General features: G+C 40.0%; 1 protein-coding gene across 4 annotated transcripts; it reads left to right on the forward strand.

Annotated features, from left to right (window-relative positions):
* The first annotated feature begins 675 nt into the window (after positions 1-675).
* Positions 676-15,727, forward strand: LOC117758901 (triadin-like). Of its 4 annotated transcripts, none has more exons than XM_034580945.1 (6): positions 676-1,097; positions 6,021-6,232; positions 8,688-8,729; positions 13,785-13,832; positions 14,114-14,227; positions 15,502-15,727. In XM_034580945.1, exons 2-6 carry the CDS (start codon positions 6,046-6,048, stop codon positions 15,522-15,524), a joined length of 414 nt encoding a protein of 137 aa, XP_034436836.1. In that variant the 5' UTR covers positions 676-1,097; positions 6,021-6,045; the 3' UTR covers positions 15,525-15,727. The 4 variants fall into 4 exon arrangements, with proteins under 4 accessions (XP_034436836.1, XP_034436834.1, XP_034436837.1 ...); XM_034580943.1 differs by having other exon boundaries at positions 679-1,097; positions 14,114-14,257; XM_034580946.1 differs by having other exon boundaries at positions 679-1,097; positions 14,120-14,227.
* The last annotated feature ends 4,788 nt before the right edge of the window (positions 15,728-20,515 follow it).

A 20,515-nucleotide genomic window follows, 5' to 3' on the forward strand; every position in this document is an offset into this window, starting at 1 on the left:
CACACACAAACACAAACACACTCTCCTTTAAACTGGGCCTCAAAAACAGGTTGTGGCAGGGCTTAAAAACTCACATGGGGCTCAATTAGATATTTTATTTACTTATTTACCCCCGACTTTGACCTCCGTTTGACAAGGTAGGGCACTTAGGAGGATATATGTTTCCCCGGGAGGAAGGACAGGAAGGAGCGGAAGACATTTAAAGTTCTCAGGAGTTTGTTCTTTAAGTTGTTGTCAAGGGCACAAAGTGAGTGTCTCTAGATAAAGTGCAGTTGTTGTCCCACCAGTCATTTGATATTGAAAAAAGCATCATTAAACCAAAAACAAATAAATGAAAGTGCCACGTGATTCACATTGGAGCTACAGAGGGATTGTCTTGGTAATTTGAAGGGGTCAGTAGAGGTGAGCTCAATGGGAGGAAACATTTCCTCCCTCATCATAACATGATTAATAAGCTCTGTGTTTCTGAGACACAGCGCGGGAGACTTATCGACCTTTGCCTCCTTATTTCATTCTTTCCTCCTTTATATTCCTCCTCTCCATCCCTTGATCTTTGCTCCTTTACACCCCGTGTTCCCTCTCTCCGTTCTCCCTTTACTCCCTCTCTTCTTTTGAGATCGCACCCTCCCTTCCTCCAATTCTTTATCTATCTATTTTGGATCCTCTGAGGGGGCAGGGTGAAGCTCTGTGGGTCGACCCCTTCTCCCTGCTTCTCTCTATCCGTCTCTCTCTCTCTTTCTGTCTCACTCTCTCCAGACACTTTGACTCGAGAACTTCTTTCTCTACAAATTGAAGCCTTTGAGGAACAACTTTGAAAACACCAAGAACACAATATAGGCTGAAAGATTGTTCTCGGGATTTTCCTTCCATTTTCTCCTGTGGTGTATTTTTAGACCCTCGTGTGATCCAGCTTAACACAATTGCTGTGCACGGTTTTTTGCTGCCGGATTTGAGTGTTGCCTCCATCATCTTTTCTCACGTTCGACTTGGGCCAAGGAAGGTTTGAGGAAGGAGTTGTGTTTGTTTCTATGGTAACACTGCATTCCCCGAGCCTTTGAGGGACTGAAGGTTATCACTGAACATCCAGCAAGTCCGAGGTACAGTTAAAAATCCATTTCACTCGGGCTTAACTTAATAATAATGATCTGATACTGGGTTGCTTAACGCTGGAGGTCAGTGCAAAGCCAAAGCAGTTATTCTTACTTACTGTCATTTAATACGACTTAAACTTCAACTTATTTATATTGTGTATTTGATGTTTTCTTCAAGTAATTTAAAATTGATAATGTTGTGCTGTTATCTACATTACATACGAGTAACAGCATGTGCCATTAGCCATAAGTAGTATGTGATTATTTCTCTTCTGTTGTTTTGAAGTGTAAACCTCGATTCAGTACATATATTAAATACATAAACATGATACCAGAAAATATTATAACTACTGCTGATATCTCAACATTTTACATAAAATCAGCAAATCATACCTTGAAGTTACTATTTTTTGTGATGTTGCTTAGCTTCAGCACACTCCAAGCACTACATTTTTTGAAAAAGCAGCATCTTCTCCCGCCTGGACCTGATGATTCACTCCTCATTCTGCTACGAATCTGTTAAACCACTGACTCGCATTCCTTTACGGCCTCTGATCCACTCAAATGAAGCCATATCTATTTGTCCCTTGTGATGTTTAGAAGCCTGAAGAGTCAAACATATCCAGTATTTCACACAGAAGTAGAGATATAAGTGGTATATTTTCTACTATTCACATTGGGAACAACTGCAAATGAAAATATTTGCGGTATAGTTGAGATGATCCCTCTTTTGTCTTTTTATGTCTGACAGTGCCATCGGGTTACTGCTAAAACGTATATAACCGAGAGGAATGGTTGACATGTAAAACACTGCTTTCACTTTTTGAGCTGCACTTTATACACATGAGAACAGACTGGGTGTCGGACAAATTATATCATAGATCAGATTTTTCTGTTACAAGACAATGTGCTGTGTTTGCAGGAGCACATAAGTTATATCAGCCAAATATGGATCAAAAGTAAAAGTACTTGCAATGCAAAGTGGGCCAAATAACAGATTTTATTGTTAAAGGTGGAGATACTCCTAGTTTTAACTACTATACATTAATGTACTGCAGTTAAATCCAGTTGTAGATCTAAGTATTCATCTTAAAGGTTAGTAGCTGTCAGATAAATGTACAGTCATTGTAAGCTTAACAGAAAATCACGCTTTAGTCTCAAACACATTGAAAAGTCATATTCTGGGTTAGGTAAAATGTAACATTAGGATATAAACTGGTGTTAAGGATGTGTGTGTGTGTGTGTGTGTGTGTGTGTGTGTGTGTGTGTGTGTGTGTGTGTGTGTGTGTGTGTGTGTGTGTGTTGTACCATTTTTCTTGTAGCCGTGACCTATCTTGTCACAGCTAAAACATTGGCGCAGGAAACTTGCATCAAAGCTATCACACAACGAACATAATTTACGTTTTGATGAGTTTAACTACAAAGGAGACATTGTTATAAAAAAATGAATAAAAAATTACTTTCTTAGCTAAAATTGGATTTTTCTTCTAAAATTGTCTGTGTCTGCCACAGGGTGCTACTTAATAAGGACTAAAATAAGCATGTGCTCACTCACTGAAGTACCTCATATCTTAATGTGAGAACCACAGGGTGAGATCAGTCTTGCTCTAAACGTCCTCAGATACTCTTTAAGACCGGTTCCTATAAGCGGTGTTGTTTGTCAGACGGTTTGTGCACTCCTGACAAAAGGTGCAGGCATCTGATGACTAAGCCTCTTCCATTTGCCCTCAAAGGCCAGTTAATAGCCTGCACCCACATTGTTCTAATTCTATTCATTCCTCTGGTGTGGAGGAGGCAGCAGCAGCGGCCTGTGTCCCTGTGTGTGTGTGTGTGTGTGTGTGTGTGTGTGTGTGTGTGTGTGTGTGTGTGTGTGTGTGTGTGTGTGTGTGTGTGTGTGTGTGTGTGTGTGTGTGAAGATCAGCTCAACACTTGAGGGTAACAACAGGTGGACTGGGTCACTTGGGTTTGAAGAGAGGACGCACACATGAGGCGTGTGACTCGCTCTGATAAAACATGGGCTTCTTAAGAGAAGGAAACTGTAATTACCTGGTTTGGAGGAGATTGGACGGTGCAGCTTTTCCTCTTCTATCTGCAGTGGGATGTTTCCACTGTACTCCAGCCCTCTGTCATTGTAACATCGTGACTGTTTTACCTGCTGCAGATCAATACACTGGCCTGACCAGCTGTTGCCAGGGCCTCAGTATAGATCAATGGCTTTTATATATCTCACACACACACACACACACGCTCTGAGGCAACGCTTGGCTCCGCTTCTGAAATGACACACACACACACACACACACACACTAACACACACACACGCCGGTTGTTGTTGTTGCTCATCGGATCAATGATTAGTTTTCTAAAATCAGACGCACACACACACACACACACGCAACTGCACCATCAGGTGTGTGTACGGACAGAATTATGTTAAATTGATTTTGTAGTTTGTTATGAACGCAGCAACACAAAGGTCAGTGTGAGAGCAACTCCTGGATCAAAACACATCAATTCTTCCCATTATACACACATCCTGGGTCCTAACTATACAGATACAGATGGATAGATGGATACATACACATTAATTATTCCATTTATATACACAGCATGGGTCCTATATACACATATACAGATGGAGAGAGAGAGAGAGAGAGAGAGAGAGAGAGAGAGAGAGAGAGAGAGAAATATGTGTGCAATATGTTATAACAGGTTAATCCATCTCAACTCCAGCATGACCTAAACATTAATCAAATTGTATAAATGAGCCATATTGTTATATCATAACAAGTTGTCCTATTATCACATGGAAAAAAACAGACAAGCTTTTCGCATTATGACGCGATACTGTTCTGGTCTGATTTGTATTTTTTCTGCTGTGGCAACAATATGCTTCAGTGCCACTGTGCTCTTGCTGCTGAAATTGAATTAAACTACTTGTTGCTACATTCACAGTTTAATAGTCTGTATAGTTGAATGCATCTTCTTGAGTGCACAGGCTGCACTATTAGAGTATAATGCGACCAATTTGCAAAAGCAGTAGCATATGGTGTGGAAGACTGTGGCCTGCATCGTACGTTGAGGTATAATGAGGATCATTGTCCAAACCACAACCTAATTCTCTCCACCAGTCTGTAATAATGAATGGTGTGTAACAGCAGCTGGACCAGTACACCTCTCGTGGACCTGCGTCCCTCAGGGCCTCATTAATAATCTTAAGAAGGACATAGCTCTTCCAAATGAATCATTCCTGTTTTAATTCAAAACGCCACACCGGAGTAACTATTACTTTACATTTGCTTCGTGCGAGGCAGGCAGAGAAACGGAGGGAAAAAAGTAAATCATCTCAGGCGTTCGGCGCAGCACGCCGCGTAATGAACACGAACAAGCGATCGCGGGCACGTAATCATATTACGGCGCACGGCCCCACCGCCACGCGATGATGAAAACTTTCCTCGGAGAAGTCGTTTGTCTTATGGAGCAGATTTTTCAAAGTGAGGTGGAATTTAATCTCACCATCACCTCGGGTAATCCTCGTTCTCATCTCTCTTCCTCGCATCCCTCATTCCCCTCCTGTAACAAAAAAAATACTTGAATGACTCACCGACTTCCTCGTAAATAAACAGCTGCTGTGTGCATTCATCAAAATCACTGGCATCCTGAGCGCAAACGACGTACCTGTTGGTCAGGTACGTCTGTTACTGTATCTGTTACTCAAAATACCAAAAGCACCGTGACATATAACCTATAACATAGACTGTATATAAAGATGGACGACACGGCTCCACTTCCTCCCACAATCAAGAAATGAAGCCAACATATCCCACTGATACACGAGTCAGTGTGACCTGTCAATCAGGACGATTGATTCCCAGTTTTACAAAATCACATTAAAACCAAACTTTCTGGAAAGAAACTTTAACAAATGTCAGTGTGACAGGAAAAACCTAAAATGACAGAAGCCCTCTTTGAGAAAAATGTATTTTTGTACTTTGAGTTTTCAATTTTGCCAATGTTCCATCCGCACACATGGAGGAGGCGGGGTTTATCACCTACACTACAGTCAGCCACTGGTTGGCGATCAAGACACTTTGGCTTCACTTTTGAGGAGCAGTCATGTAACCCACCCGTGTGTGGTGTGAAGTGTTTGTCGCTGTCAGGTATTGTTTTGAAAACTCAGAACAGACTCCACCCAAAACTATTTGTATTCACAATTATCCAAACAGGAAAGTAGGTGCAGGGCCCTTTAATTAATTTTATGCAAAATGTTTATAAATATTGACTACAAATTGTGAGGTCAGAAATTCTACGTACCTGTTTCACTCAGGGAAATATAAATAATCTATATAAAATAATAATCAAAATATTAAGATTTCTTGTCAACAGGGACAGTTGTCAACTGGCGATTTCATTGAAGTTAAGAATTAACTGTTGGCATGTTGTGCTGCAAATGTAAATAGGAAAATGAAACTAGCAAACATATTGCTGATTTGCTCAAAATCAACATTTGGTGACCTACCAGATATGTTATTTATCAAAGTTTCCTCAATGTGGGGGAAAAAAACATAATTTTGGCAGCAATATGTTTCCCTTCAAAACATATTTGCTTCTGCAGATTAGTGCTGTACAAACATGATTTCTGGGAGACGGTTGCTGGAGGAGCTTTTGATGATGACGTCAGGTTAGTCTCGGCTCAGGCTTGAAGATGTTCGATAGAGTCTGCATTACGAACGTGAAATCTGCTTTTAAAACCCGCACGAGATGATTCAAATGACCCACACCGGCTGAAATCAGTGTTTAGATATTTGTGACTGTTCTGTCCCAGTTTTATATTTTATTTTGTTAAAGATTGGAAGCGATTTCCACTGAACCTTTGACTCTTTCTCTAAACTTTTTGTCCCTCTTCCTTGTTCTCCTCCCTCTCTGCAGCCGTCCTTCTCCCAGCTCTGCACCAATGAGCAGTCAGTCCAACGGCGGGGTGGTGGTCCCTTCAGCTCGCACCAATCAGAGGACGTTTTTGGATGACGTCATTTTAACCTTTAGCTCGCCGATGGCTTGGCTGCTGGTCGTGGCTCTGGTCATCACGTGGTCGGCAGTAGCCATCGTTCTTTTTGATCTGCTTGATTTTAGGACTCTAGCAGGTAATTCCATTTCATATTTTCTGATATTTTGCACTTAATTAAATGTTTTATACTATCATTTTCACCATTTTGCAATATTACAATTCCACATGTGATTATAATATGCTTGTTTTCTTTACATTTGTTTTTTTACCTAATTACACTTTCCTTCCATGCATTTACCCATTTTTCACACTTCATTCACACGTCCATATTTCACCCTTCAACGGCCTTTCAGACATTTTTGAAGCAGACTTCAAAAGTGGACGCGCTCTTTCGTCATTTTCAACAATGTCCACGTGTCAAACGACGAGACAGACACCGTTTCAACACGTGTCAATAACGTCATGTCTCGCCGTCCGTGCTGCCGGAACACGGCTTTGTGTTTAAAGCAACACGTGGTGCGTTTCCAGTCGCTTGACGGACACGTGTATTGAAAATGACAGCGTTATTAAGGAGAGCGTTTCCTCACACTCACACGGGCTCTAACGTTTGACAGTTTATGTACCGGCGTAGTGATACAGCTGAGTACATGCTGAGGTCTAACACACTCTTCATTCTCACTCAAATCTCTGACTCACACACTGAAAGAAAGGATTGAAAGGACACTTCCTGGTTTTTAAATGCTAATAACACACACAGGAGGTAATGAGTCCTTTTGATTAAAACATTAAGTAGTTTAGTTTAAAATTAAATAACACATTGCTGCTGCTGCTCAACAGACGCTGAGAGTGTTTCTTTGTTTTGTCATATGGTTTAAATCCCTCTATCTCAATACTTTGTTTGTACAAATGTCAGTTTCTGTGATCGTGCTTTAATTACGTTGTTGTCACGAGATAACCGGAATTGAATTGCGCTGAGATCGCAGCCAGGTTACTGATTGATTCGAACGAATGCAGCAGCGGAGATATCACCTTCAAACGTTTGAAGATCTGCTTAAGACCGCCTGCTCTCTGGCGTAAGCAGCGCCGCAAACCCATTAAGTTGCATCTTGAGATAATGAGAGGCGTCTGATTGCGGCATAATAGGACGAAGAATAAAGAGCAACAGCAGCTCTCGCAGATTCCGTCATGCTGTACTGCAGAATATTGTTTTACTTTTGAATACATAGCTTCTTTGTTGATCTCCCCAGAAAAAGGTAGCTGTCCTTATGTGAGTCCACTGCAGCTTTTAAGAAATTTAATTACACAGCCTAGTGAACTACAATGGGATTATTACTATATTACCCAATAACTGTTGGGTTACTACAGTAAAGGAATGCGTCACATTTTCCAGCTTACTTTGAGAAATCTCCCCCCATGCATGTAAGGTTATTGGTTTCACAGCTACAGTACAATACAATTCAGAATCAGTATAATACAGTACTTCAATACAGTAGAACAGTGTTCAGATAAATTATTTATTTTACCCTGAAAACAGTTGAACACTACAATGATGGGTATCTTTCTGATGTAATATAGTATTAATTTATACATAAACTTAAGTAAAATAATTCTTAAATTAACTGCTCGTGACTGTTTTATACCTTGTCCACACCACTGTGGATTTTTTTGGGGGAACAGACATTAAACCCTCTCCAAGAAAATATCTCTATTCAGACGAGAACAAAAAAAAAAAGACTACAAACAGTCAAACAGGCAGGCCGGGCCAGTAGGTGGCGATAAAGTCAACATCAACCATCCATCGAATACCAGAGAAGAACACTGTGGTCCAAGAAGTAAGCTGCGATGTCGTTATTTCTTCAATGCAAGTTTGTAAAAATCTGCACTTTAGAGGGCATTTGTAAAAATTTCCATTTTAGGGACTAAAAAAGTTTGTTATGCTAAACATCCCCATTAGTGTGGACAGGGCGTTAGTCAGTGGTTTAGTCTAGTTTAGTTAGAAGGTCATAGAAATGGTTAAAATGTATTATTTGTCAAGGAACACAGAGTAAAAATAACTAAAATATATGCTATTGCAGTTCAAATTTAGCTTTTCTTTCAAGGACAATCCTATAGCTTTCCTGTATTTTGTAATAAATCAAATTGCTCTTTCCAGAAAACATCTCGAATTCCCACATTTTCTTTAAATACTTTATATCTGAGCAATAAATAAAGCAAAAATAAATCTGAAGTGATCTATACAGATCGGATACACGAATCAAATTGCCTCCAATCTTCCAACCACACAACAGAAAATCAATCACTTCTGATTGTGTCATGAAGCTGAGGTGTATTTCAGTGCTCAGTAAATTTACTGTAATACTAACCTTTCTGTCTCTTCCTCTCACATCTGTTCTTCATCACTCCCACACCTACCACACATCACCTTGAATTCGGACCATCCTGTAGTGCAGTGGATGGTCCTGCCTCACACATCTGACATGCCCATCTTAAACGCCTCTCCTCATTTTCCTCCTTTCTTCATCCCCCAACCCTCACCCCTTCACCTTCTCCTCCATCCTCATGCTGACAATCACCTGCCATCCCATCCAAAGACTACACATCATACTGTGACGACCCCGTGTGTTTATCTCCTGGTAAAAGAAACAACAACAAAACAAAAACCTACTAACAGTTTAACCGCCCCGCTCGCTCGCACTAGAACGATGCCTGTGACAGAGCAGTGGAAATCAGGATGACGTGGTCCAGTGTGTGTCTATGGTTTCAAACTGTGAAGCTCTGTGTTTGACCTTTTCAAGCGTAAATCAACTCTAAATCAGGACAAAACCAAGCAGTCTCCATTCGATGAAACCTTCCACCAGCATGTTTACAGCAGCTGTCAAAAGCTTAACATCTGCTCTGACCCCTCATACCACTTATTTGGGTGGAGCCACGGTGCTTGAAAGTTAGACACAGAGCATCGTAGTTACATTTTTTTTGCCTGAGTGTGGACAGTTTTAAACGTTTTACGGTTCGGAAAGAAAACCATCCAAAGCAACGTTTGCAATTTAGTGTGAATAGTGAATAATTTAACAAAGCAAACAGTCTATAATAGCTTCCACCCTTTTAGACCAGCTGTGTCCTAATTCAGGAGCGTGCCTTCTTCGTGACCTTTGTGTGCCGCATAAACCACGAAGGTCGAACCAAAATTAGATGCTTTGGTGCACGTACGTTTTCCATCATTTGCCTCGCCAGCTATGTCCTGATCTTACTGCTTTCGCCTAGCAACAGACATGACGAGAAATCTTCAGTCTACCGTTAGCTGTTCGGTTGAGTTGAAGCCTAATTCTTAGATTTAAAAGTGTAAGTATCGGACGTTTTGATCACGTTACTTGCCTCTGCCATTATCTCTTTGAAAAACTATTCGCCCTCGAAGTGCAATGAATCGAGGGATAGGTTGGCCCGAGTAGGATCCACCTGTTGGAGCCGTCATTGCTCAGCGATGAAAAGATGCATGTAGCAGCCTCATTTGAAGGAGCCTTTGAAATTGGACAGCTCAGCCGCACCGCTGTGACGCAATCGGTCTTCAACTGCAGCCTCGGAAGGAGACGACTCCTGATTTGGGACACAGCTAATGGCAATTCTAACCCGTAAAAGGTCAACACTGTTAAGACTTGATATTGGTCGTCAACCCAAATTCACGGGTTCAAGCTGTGCCTTGAGGGATTCGGTTGCAAAGACTGAAATGTTTTGCTCTGGTTATTCCTGAAAGGAGACATTTGGGCATAGAAAGAACCTTCTTGACCTTGGAGTGATTAGCTTAATAGTTGCACCAGCCAAAGTGATTCAGGGTTGATTTGCCTTTAGAATTGTTTCCTGACAAAAGGATTTTCTTCATTTACCTTTTCACCAGACCGTTTTCTTGTTCTGGTGTCAGATGCAAACAGGCTGTTTATCAAGCCTTGATCTACAGATGGTTGACAAATTAATGAAAAAACCTTAAGTAGATATTATAGCTGCACAGTATTTTCCCTCATTTCGTTTTTCCATGATAAGTGGAGAGCGCTGTACAGCACATCGCTCCAAAGCATCCCTGAGGACTACAAATGGGTTAATTGAGATCTGGTGACTGGGAAAGCTTCGCGTATGATTCATATCATTTTAATGAAATGAAAAAAACGCTCAGTGACCATTTGTGCCCTGTATGGAATAAATCTACATTTGTTATATTTCACTCTTATAGGGGTTTTCATTAAATTTGTCAGCAGTCTGTATATTCTCATTCTCATTCTTAAAGTGCATGATATATACCTCAACATGTGTGCTGCATTACGGGTGTGGAAATGCATGTGTGTGTGTGAAAGCGTGTCTGTTTTACTCATGTTGTGGGGACCTAAACTTTTTGGGGACTTGTCTTTATGGGGACAAGATATAAGTCCCCATAGGGCAAATCATCAAATGCTTTGGTAAAGTGTAGCCCTATTGTCCAGGTACTGCTGTGTCTCATGATAACAGTAAATCTGCTGATATGAAAGGTTATTTATTTTACATTAATTAATGTGAGAAATCTTGATTTATTACCTTATGTTCACTGACAGTCACAAATATGTTGAAGTTGATGTGGCTAAAAAAATCGTGATTCAAGCCAACTTAGAGATAAAATGGAATACAGCTTTTCTGCATGAGATTGCTTCATATCACCCACATATCATGCAGGGCGATCTATAAAAGCGACACGTCCTTCCTCTAAGTCGTGGAACCACTTCTTCCACCGGAGGCTGGGAATCGTTCTGACCTGAGGTGTGGATGCACATAAAAGAGCAAATGTCCCCTGTACATTGTCGTTATCTTCCGTTTCCTGAGGCAAATATTTGCAAGTTGACAATGACAAAATGCTGCGCTGCATTTTTAATCACAGGCTTTTCTCCCGCCATGACATTTCAATAAAGGCCAGTCTGTGTAAATGAAACAGCAAGGAGACATTTCTGGACAATTAAGAAGAAAAACAATTCCCGCTGTTGGGAAAAAGCACAGATCGAGAGTGTGTGTGTGTGTGTGTGTGTGTGTGTGTGTGTGTGTGTGTGTTTGTGGAGAGAAGGATACAGTTAAAGAAATATGGAGACATAATGTTTGGAAAAATACAGTAATTCAGAAATGGAGTTGTCAGAGAAAGAAAAGAGGCGGTTGAGAGACGAGGAGAGCGAGTTTAATCTGTCACCTCATCAAAGCCTTGTTCTCTCTTCCTCTGTCAGAGACCCAGAGGTGAAAACTACACCGACTGAGAGAGTTGGAAATGTTAGAGAAAACCGACAGGATTTATTTTCTAGTTCAGACATTAAACTGAATATTACCACATGTCCACAATATCATTCTCCTGTGAGCTGCATTAGTAAAGATAGAAAAAGGGGAGGGAGGACACTGAGAAAGGAAGGAAGTGAGCAAGGAAGTAAGGAAGGAAGGTAAAAACAGACATAAGGGAAGGAGGAAGGAGAGGGTGAAGGAAAGGGTGAAAGTGAGCAAGGAGTTGGGAAGCACATAAGGAAAGAAGAAAAGGGAGAAAGAGCAACAGGAAGAAAAAAGAGAGAAATACAGGAAGGAGGAAGGAAAGAGAGAATCAAGGAAGGAAGTGAGTAAGAAATGAGGGAGGACATTAGAAGTGAAAGACAGAAAGAAAAAAACATCAGTAAGGAAAGGAAAAAATAGACATTTGGAAAGGAGGGATGCAAGAGGGAAGGAAAGGAAGTGACTAATGAGTGAGGAAGGAAATAAGAAAAAAGAAAGAGGGAAAAACAGGAAAAAAAGAGAGAAATACAAGAAGGAGGAAGGAAAGAAAAGTGGATAGGAGGGAAGGAGCGGAGGGTGCAAGTAAAGACGTCAAGAAAGAAAGAGGGAAGAAAGACATAAAGAGAGAAAGCTGTGTATAATTTAGCTTCTCTAATCCTCTGCTCAGATGTTTTTCCTCCAGCTCTTATTTCTGCAAGTTCTTCAGAGTCCATTTGGTCTTTTTTTTATTATCTGTGCTCCTCAATTTGTATCTTTCATCTCTTTTCTTTGCGTCGTACGGTTTTGATGTGGCTGCTTAACTACGCCAAACTAAAAAAGAAACAATGGCAGAGAGGTAGGAGGGGGGGGCGTAAAGACATGAGAGGAAGAAACATGAAGAGAAGACATGGGATGGGAACATGAAAGTCAGACGATGGGAGAAAATAGATGTGAAGAGATAACAGAGATGAAAAGGGACACGGGATGAATTAGAGATAGAAGCATAGAGAGACGGTGGGTGGATGAGTCGGGGGCTTGAGGGGTAGGGGTGCGTTCTATTCCTGGTGTCTGTGGCGCTGAAGACTGCAGTGCCAATCACAGAAATGTCAGTGCATTAATCAGTTGTTTATGAGGCTCCATTATGACTCCTGCACACTGGGCAACAAACAGGCAGAGGATGCTGGGAAATGAAAGAGATCCGCAGAGACGACCAAAACAATACATTTAGCACTTCAGAGCCCAGAGTTAACACAATGCTCACGGAGGAACAATGAATGTGCTAATTCACGCGCTCCTCGGAGAGACGGATGCAAAACGCCATCGCTGCAGCGGCGTTCTATATGATCACAGTTTGTTTTAACACCGTGAGCCGGGACGTGACGCTGACAACAGGCCCGAGCAGCTTTTGTCAAAGTTAAAGTATTGAATCGTTTATTACAGAGGAGTGAGTAAATATTTGGGCAGTGCGGCAAGTCATATATAACAGATACAAACATAATATGTAGCAATTCTTCATTAAAATGTCTATAAATGATTCAACCTATGTTATATGTGTTGTTGACTTGTGTACTTACATTATCCAAATTGTTTCCAACAATGTTCAAACCCGGAGTAAGCCACGATTTCATTCAAGGTAACTTGTTTATTTATTTCTACATTTATTTATTTTACAATTCATTGTACATTTATTCATTCATTTATACATTTCTACATGTATTTAATTACGTTTTTATTTCTGTATTTCTACAAGCATTTATTTATACTTATATACAACATGGAACAAGTGCAGCAGTAATTATTTTTTATTAAATGTTCTAGAGGCCAGACAGTTTATAAAAAAAATATCCAAGTGTGATGATTTATCAGTTGTTGAGTTATTCATGAAATCATTAATTAGGTGTATTGAGTGTAACTTTCTAAATTTAGCCATCAAGTCTGCAGGGGTAAATAGTGTGATCACGTTTCTCAAAGTCTAATAAGCCAATAAGAAAAGATAGTCTTTCGTTTATTTGAGACACTGGTGGTAGAAGGGATCTAGAGGATGTAGAGATCTGAATGAGATGAGGATATGAAGACTGGAGGTAATTGGGGAGGAGGAGATTTAAAGTTTTAAGCGAACGACATGATTCGCTGATTGGGGTTATGGCAAAATCTGATTGGACGCTGAACGCGTAATGTATGTTGAAATGCTGCAGGCGAGCTGCTCGCGTTGTTGCTCATTCAGCATGTCGTCGTCTGCACGAGTCCAAACATCTTCTGCATGTTTTGTGCGTGATATTGTTTTTTCTTTTGAGCATGTTCATTGCATTATAAACTGCTCATTGTTCTTCTGTTTGACTTTTTTATCTTTATGTATTTTCTCTTCTTCTTCCTTTTTTCTTTTCCTCTCTTCATCCTGTAACCTGCAGAGACGCTGCCTCTGTTAATGCTCGTGTTTCTCTTCCCATCAGGTCTCCCTCCTCCTTCTGCCATCGCTAAGAGAGGTTTGAAAGCCAGAGGCAAGCCCAACTACTTAATCCTTTTATATTCACTAATTTTAAATAATAATAATTAACTTTGACGATAAGGAAACTTTGTAAAACTTCTTGTTTCAATGTGTGATTTAACTTTTTATAGTTTTTCATTTAGCAGAAAAGAGCTTCTGAAATTGTTTCCACCCTAAATGTTGAACTGTTTAATGGTTAAAATATCTTAAGTCTAAATACTTGTTTATATACTATACCACTTTATTCCTTTTCTTTCTTCTATATTCTATTCATTTATTTTTTTATTCTATTCTGTTCAGGTGGTGTTCGTCCACTCAGATCCAGCCCCGCTCAGGAGAGCACCGATTGGTTGGAGTTGATATGGACGTTTGCGGCCAGTCTGGTCGCTCCTGATGAGGAGGAGGAAGGTATTCACCAGCTAACTGAAACCCTCACATGTAAGAAGACATCACCTCACACCATTAAACCATCCAACAACGCAGATGATGAATAATAAATATCTGGAATAAGATGTTTTAACTCATGGATGGATTACTGAGCGGGCCTATCAGGGGTCAGTGGACGAAGGTGTTGAGAGTTCTTCTATTTAGACATGAAAAATGACCACGAAGCTACAAGATCCTTTATAGTCACTTTAGTCTCTGCAAATCGCAGCCGAAGCTTGTCTGAGTATAGAGTAAAAATGACGCGTAAAAAAAACTGGAACATTTCGGTACTGTTCAGGTGAGGGGTGGCGTCTGAATAAAAAATGCGTTTTTGTTTACGACACATTTACACCAGCATCGACCCTTATCGTCAAAAGCTCTCAAATCTCATTGTCTTTCAATGTTGACATTTTCTACATGTACGACACCTCTTTATCATCCTTAGATATTTGTATTCTCCCAGTTTCGTGTTAGAAATGTTGTCAATATGCCCACTCGTTTGATTTTTCAGGTTTTTTTGTGCTGTATGCTCACATGTGCTCATTCTGACATTTTCCAACGGGGCCGGCAGGAAAAGTTCCAGAAAATATCCCAAGCAACTTCGGGAAAATGTCTGGATTTCACTGCAAGTCTAAAAGCAGCTTCAGTCAATTTTACATTTTCTGGTCAGGGTCCTGCTGTTTCTTAATCCGTCCATGTTTATCCGACCAAACATCTTGTTCAGGACATTTACATGCAACAAATCATGAGTGACACATTTCTTTATATTCTGATTAAATAAACAGCATGTAAATGTAGGTATGTATATAAAGAAAACTATACATCTTTTCTCAAACTCCTTCCAAATAAGCTTTTAACATGAGCTTCTTTATTCAATCATCATAAGCAAAATTCCATAAAAGATGTTGTAGATTAACTGTAACAAAAACTTGACCTCGGGCCCTAATGCGTTTCACAACACTAGCTCTCATTCAGACTGACAGTGAGTCGCAGAATGATACTTGAAAACAAACAAAGAAATGAGAGAATCATCCCCAAACACAGGCAGCCTGATATTTATCACTTGTGTGGTTCAGTAATATCAGCAAAGAAAAATGTCTTTTGCGGTTTTCTTTATGTACAGATCATGTTTTTTCTCTGTGAGACATTTACAATCAGTAGTTTGCATGTGTATCATTCTTCCTCCACTAACATTTATACCTGCGGCAACAGTGATTTATGAACTACGGGGACTGATGAATGTTTCATTTTCTCAGCTTTCCACTCTGAGGAGCTCTAAAAGAGAAGAGTGCCAAGAGAGGGCAAAGACAGACGAGTTCGGAGCGAGGACGAGACGGCAAAAAGGGGACGAGTGTGTCCGACGCAAGTGGAGGACAAAGTAGAGAGCTGGAAAGAGGATGTCAAACATTTCACAGCAATAATTCTTTCTGTCTGTCGTTAACTGGATGATTTGATGAATTAAAAACTGCCAATTTAATTTAACCTCCTGGCTTCGGTTTCTTCTCCGACTGATGGAAATCTTGTGAGCTGATAGCAGAAGATTTCAGTGGAATCTCAGATGCCTCAAGTGGAAACATTTACTGATGCTTGAGATGTAAGATGAGTGTTTTTAAACCCAAGATATGTTACTTAGAAAAAGTCCATATTAGATTATTCCTCATTGAATTACATCACCAGCCTGTGAGGAGATTCTGTTCATGTTCCATTAAACTCATATAGTATATTTAAGATGTCACAGTGGTCCAGGGGTTAGCACCGTACCGTCACAGCTAGAAGGTTCTGGGTTGGAACCCAGCAGCCGGCTACAGGGCCTGATTCCCTAAAAATCTCGGGTCCAAGTTGTGTGAAAGATTCCTGGTTTTTGTGTGAGTGGAGTATTGGGAGAGAACCAGCATGTGGCAGTTTATAGATCCACCCATCTCCCCTCTGACACATGGACCCAATCACAGTCTCAGCGGGAGGGAAATGCTAATGCAACACTCCACAGACCGAACCCGTCCGACTAACTGAGCCCGACCTGAACCTGACACATATTCAGTCTTTTGTGTCCTAACCCAATTACTGGCACATGCAGCAAAAACAAAATCAAGTAGACAGCCCAGCCAACGTAACTGAGCCCAACCAGAACCTATATATCTATGAATATATAACCTATAGATTTTGTGTATCTGCTGATGGGAATGAACCAGGTTTCAACTTTCATGGAGACAGACAGTTAACTATTGGTGTTAGGGTCTATAAATAAGACATATATGATACTATCTGAAGGACTAAATAAGGAAAACAACCTTCACAGGGACGTCATTACAGTCTTTCTCGGGTTCATGAGTTTACTTTCATCATTGCTCCACAATGACCAATGACTAAGGTCCTCATGTCGACATGAGGCAGGTTATGAGCCGACAGCAACAACCTGCCGGGCAGGAAGATGAACAGTGATGTCGGGAGGCAGCAGACATGGAGCAGATAAGGACCACCCTCCCTGTAGTGGGCCCCCTCCTGTATCAGACTGGGTGACTCCAACAGGGAGCTTGAACGCGAGAAGTAGATGATGGTGGGTGACGGAGAGAAAACAGTACAGCACAATTTCATATTGAGATAAGAAGCAATGCAATACTTGCAGTAAAAAAATACAGGGCTGAATAAATGGAGCCTAGGCATAAGATCACCAGCAAGACACATGAGCTCCTCATACAGGCTCACATAGGCAGAGCACTCCAACATGCAAGCAGGGCAACAACAGGAATAAGAAATACAAATGATCAGAGGGGGAGGTTTTGCATCCTGGGACACTCTGGAAATATATTTGCATTTTCTGAAATTGAAGGAAAACACATGGGAGGAAAAAGGCAGGTCGACACCGGATTGGTTGCACAGTCAAACACTTAAAAAACATCTGACGATTAAGATTTACTTTACAAAACCTGGATGCATTTGCACTGTGGCAAATCACAGGAGGGAAACCTGGGAACTCGAGGATTCCATGTTGGAAGAATGAGGGTAAAGCTACGAGATTTTACCCCGGAGCCACTGAGGTCATTTACATATCAAAATACAACTGCACCAGTTACATGTAAAAAGTCCTGAAATTCAAAACTGCTCAGACGTAGAATCTGCAAAATGTGCTCACCTTGCAAAATAGCCCCTGTCACTGTTATTGAATACAAATTATTATTGCTGCATTAAAATTTAAGATGAACGATGTAGCTGGTGAAGGTGCAGTGTTTTCTTCAGTGGACGGAAACAGTTCCTCTCCTAAATGTGGAAGTGGAGTAGAAGTGGGAAGTGGAAACTAAGGATAATTACAAAAAACTTCAACTTTAAGCACTGGAGTAAAATGTATGTAGTTGTACAAAATTAGCCTGAAAACACCTAAATCAAATCTTTTCAAGACAGGGTTTCTGCAGGTTTCAAGTTAAATTTAAGACCTTTTTAAGACCACGATGAATAAACCTATGTCATATGAAGGAATATCAAGAGATCCCAGAATGACTTACGCTTCCCCATAATTGAAGATAACTTGAAGTAGCAGAAAATAACCCTGGAAACGTCAAGTTATCTCTAAAACTACCGGCAGAGACTGTAGATATGTCTTTACCAAAGCTAGGACAAGTGTAGTTCAGGTAAATGTTGGTCTTGTTAGTAGTTTTATTACAGCATGATATATCTGTATCATTGAGACATTACAAAGTCTTAAATTCAGATGATTATGTTTTGCATAATGGAGGCACAACACTACCAAATCAAATGACAAAGCCTTCCTGACGTCTACCTGATGATTGTTGCTCCTCCACAAAGTACCAGCTAAGTTTTTAATTTAATGTCATCCACTATCGTCAGTGCCTGAGACAACGTTTGTAAAAGTCCAAGTTAAAAACTTGATCCCACTGAATGTTGAACATCATCCTCACGACTACAGACAGACTCTCTTCTACCTGTCCTCTCTGATTATTGTTGTCCTCAGGCTCAACTAGATTGAATTGTATAATTTACTAAATGTAAATAAGGTACATTCATTCTTAATTAAAACGAGCCGCCTTGCAATCAGTATTGTGGGACTGTGTCGCTGGCGTAATGACGTTATCGTGAAATTAAAATTAAATTACAATGCAATCATAACTTTATTACGGCTCTAATGGGTTTTAACCACATTGTAGTGATGATACCAGTGCGGCAGAAACTCTCTGTGACTGCACAGGGAGTTGATCAGTAAATTACATCACATCCCATTATACAGTATCATCTGTTGAGCACCCTGCTTAGCAAGAGCTTTTAATTGAAGTCATACCAGGCAGTTTTTTGCCGGTTGAAGATCAGGTTACGCAGGATTCTTTATATGTCCCGATACAGTCAGGAGGGAACATCAGCAAAAACCTTGAATAAAGATATACACCAACATGGACATGTAAATCTCCTACATAAGCTTGATAAGATGAGAATTTGAAAACAACACAACATGCTCTAATACTCACTCACCCAATCTAATTACAGTTTAAGTAAATTAGCAGCAAATCAACAGACAATGGTTTAGCACAGGTTAATGGGAAAAACTTGATTTAACAGGTAAAATGAGAGGAATTATTTGACGTGTCGTGAAATAGACATCTGTTTTCTTGCCGACTAATGATATCGCTGTCGTGTCTGTGAAGTAAATGTGATGCCAGTTAGCTTAGCTTAGCATAAAGACTGACAACAAGGGGAAACAGCTAGCCTGGCTCTGTCCAGAAGTAAATCAGCCGATCAGCACTTCTGAAGCTCACTGACTAACACATTATAAATGACTCGATGCACCCGACCCAGAATAAACTGGAACCAGAGACTGCTGTTTCAAAATAAACACAGATGTTATTTACAAAGCATGAAATAAAAAGCTTATCTGGATATAATAATGCAGGCCACAATAAAATTGAGATGGGCGCAAACTGCCCAACACAAATCTAACTCATTCCACTCACTCCCACCTTAACACAGCAGAAAAACCACACAAGAATATAACACACAATGAGACAGGGATTGGCTCCTCTCATGGTGCCCTTGTTAAAAAACAAAACAAAAATGAAATATACAAATGAAAACTTTACATGCATGTTACAAAAAATGTATTATTATTATTATTATTATTAATAATTAAAAACCTAGAATATTATACGTAGCAGGTGACTGAAATCCTGTTACTTGTCTTCAGCAAGTCTACCTCCTCTCCTTCCACATCAACGTAAAAACGTTAAAATAAACTAACCAATAAATATTCTTATTATTAATAAGAATATTTCACTGAGCCCATACATCGATAAAAAGATGTGCAAAGTATAATATTGATAGAAATGCAATTTCAATGTGTGGCTAACAAGTTAAAAATGCGATAAAATGATCAATTGATGCTCAATTCAGGCTGGTGAAATTATAAATCAAGGAATTAGCAAGGTATACTGCTATTAGAAAATAATAATTATCTCCTATAAAGTTAATATACGTTATATTTATATAAAATAATATGACAACTCATAATTATACATCCTATATACAGTATATATATATAGGAATTCTTTCTTTCTGTATTTGGTGCACTAGAGACTCAGAGAATAAAAAGGTGTGGTGACGTGTAAAGAAGGCTCCTGTTAGAGAAGGTCTCTGTACCGACAACATGCTGGGCTGTATCCTTGTACCGGCCAGGACGTGCTGGCAGAATATAATTCATCTGACCTGGAAGAGACTCCTGCTGCTTCCCTGTGTAGAGCTGCTCCACGGTTATACGTCTCAAATACACAGTCTAACCCACAACTCCAACAAAGTGTTTAACCTTCAGAAAAAAATTATATATATTCTGTTATAGCTCATTTTTTATAAGCAGTGTTCTTCAACCGGTTTACTGAAAGGGACAAAAGAAAAACTGCTGTGTCAGCTGTTAAAGTTGTGACTGGAATCTATCCTTTTACCGAACTAACTGAAGATCGACATCCATTGTTGTGAATTTCATTACGGGCATCAAAATGTAAATGGTATCTGATTTCATCAACAAGATCATTTAATGGAGTACGGACGTTTATCTTGGAATAATTGACCAAAAAATATATATAAAACACACACACACAGACACACACCTGCCTTTAGATTCCCGGCAGTAAGAACCATGAATAATGGATCTTAGTTTTTCCTGGCCTGAGGGAGAAGCTTTTAAACATAATTTGTTGCTTTAATTTATTTACACAACCTGGCTACCCTCACCCCTCAGGCTAGGTGCTTTACACACAACTGAACCACACAGATGAG

The sequence above is a fragment of the Hippoglossus hippoglossus genome, chromosome 24 (genome assembly GCF_009819705.1).
Source record: "Hippoglossus hippoglossus isolate fHipHip1 chromosome 24, fHipHip1.pri, whole genome shotgun sequence".
Taxonomy (NCBI): Eukaryota; Metazoa; Chordata; class Actinopteri; order Pleuronectiformes; family Pleuronectidae; genus Hippoglossus; species Hippoglossus hippoglossus.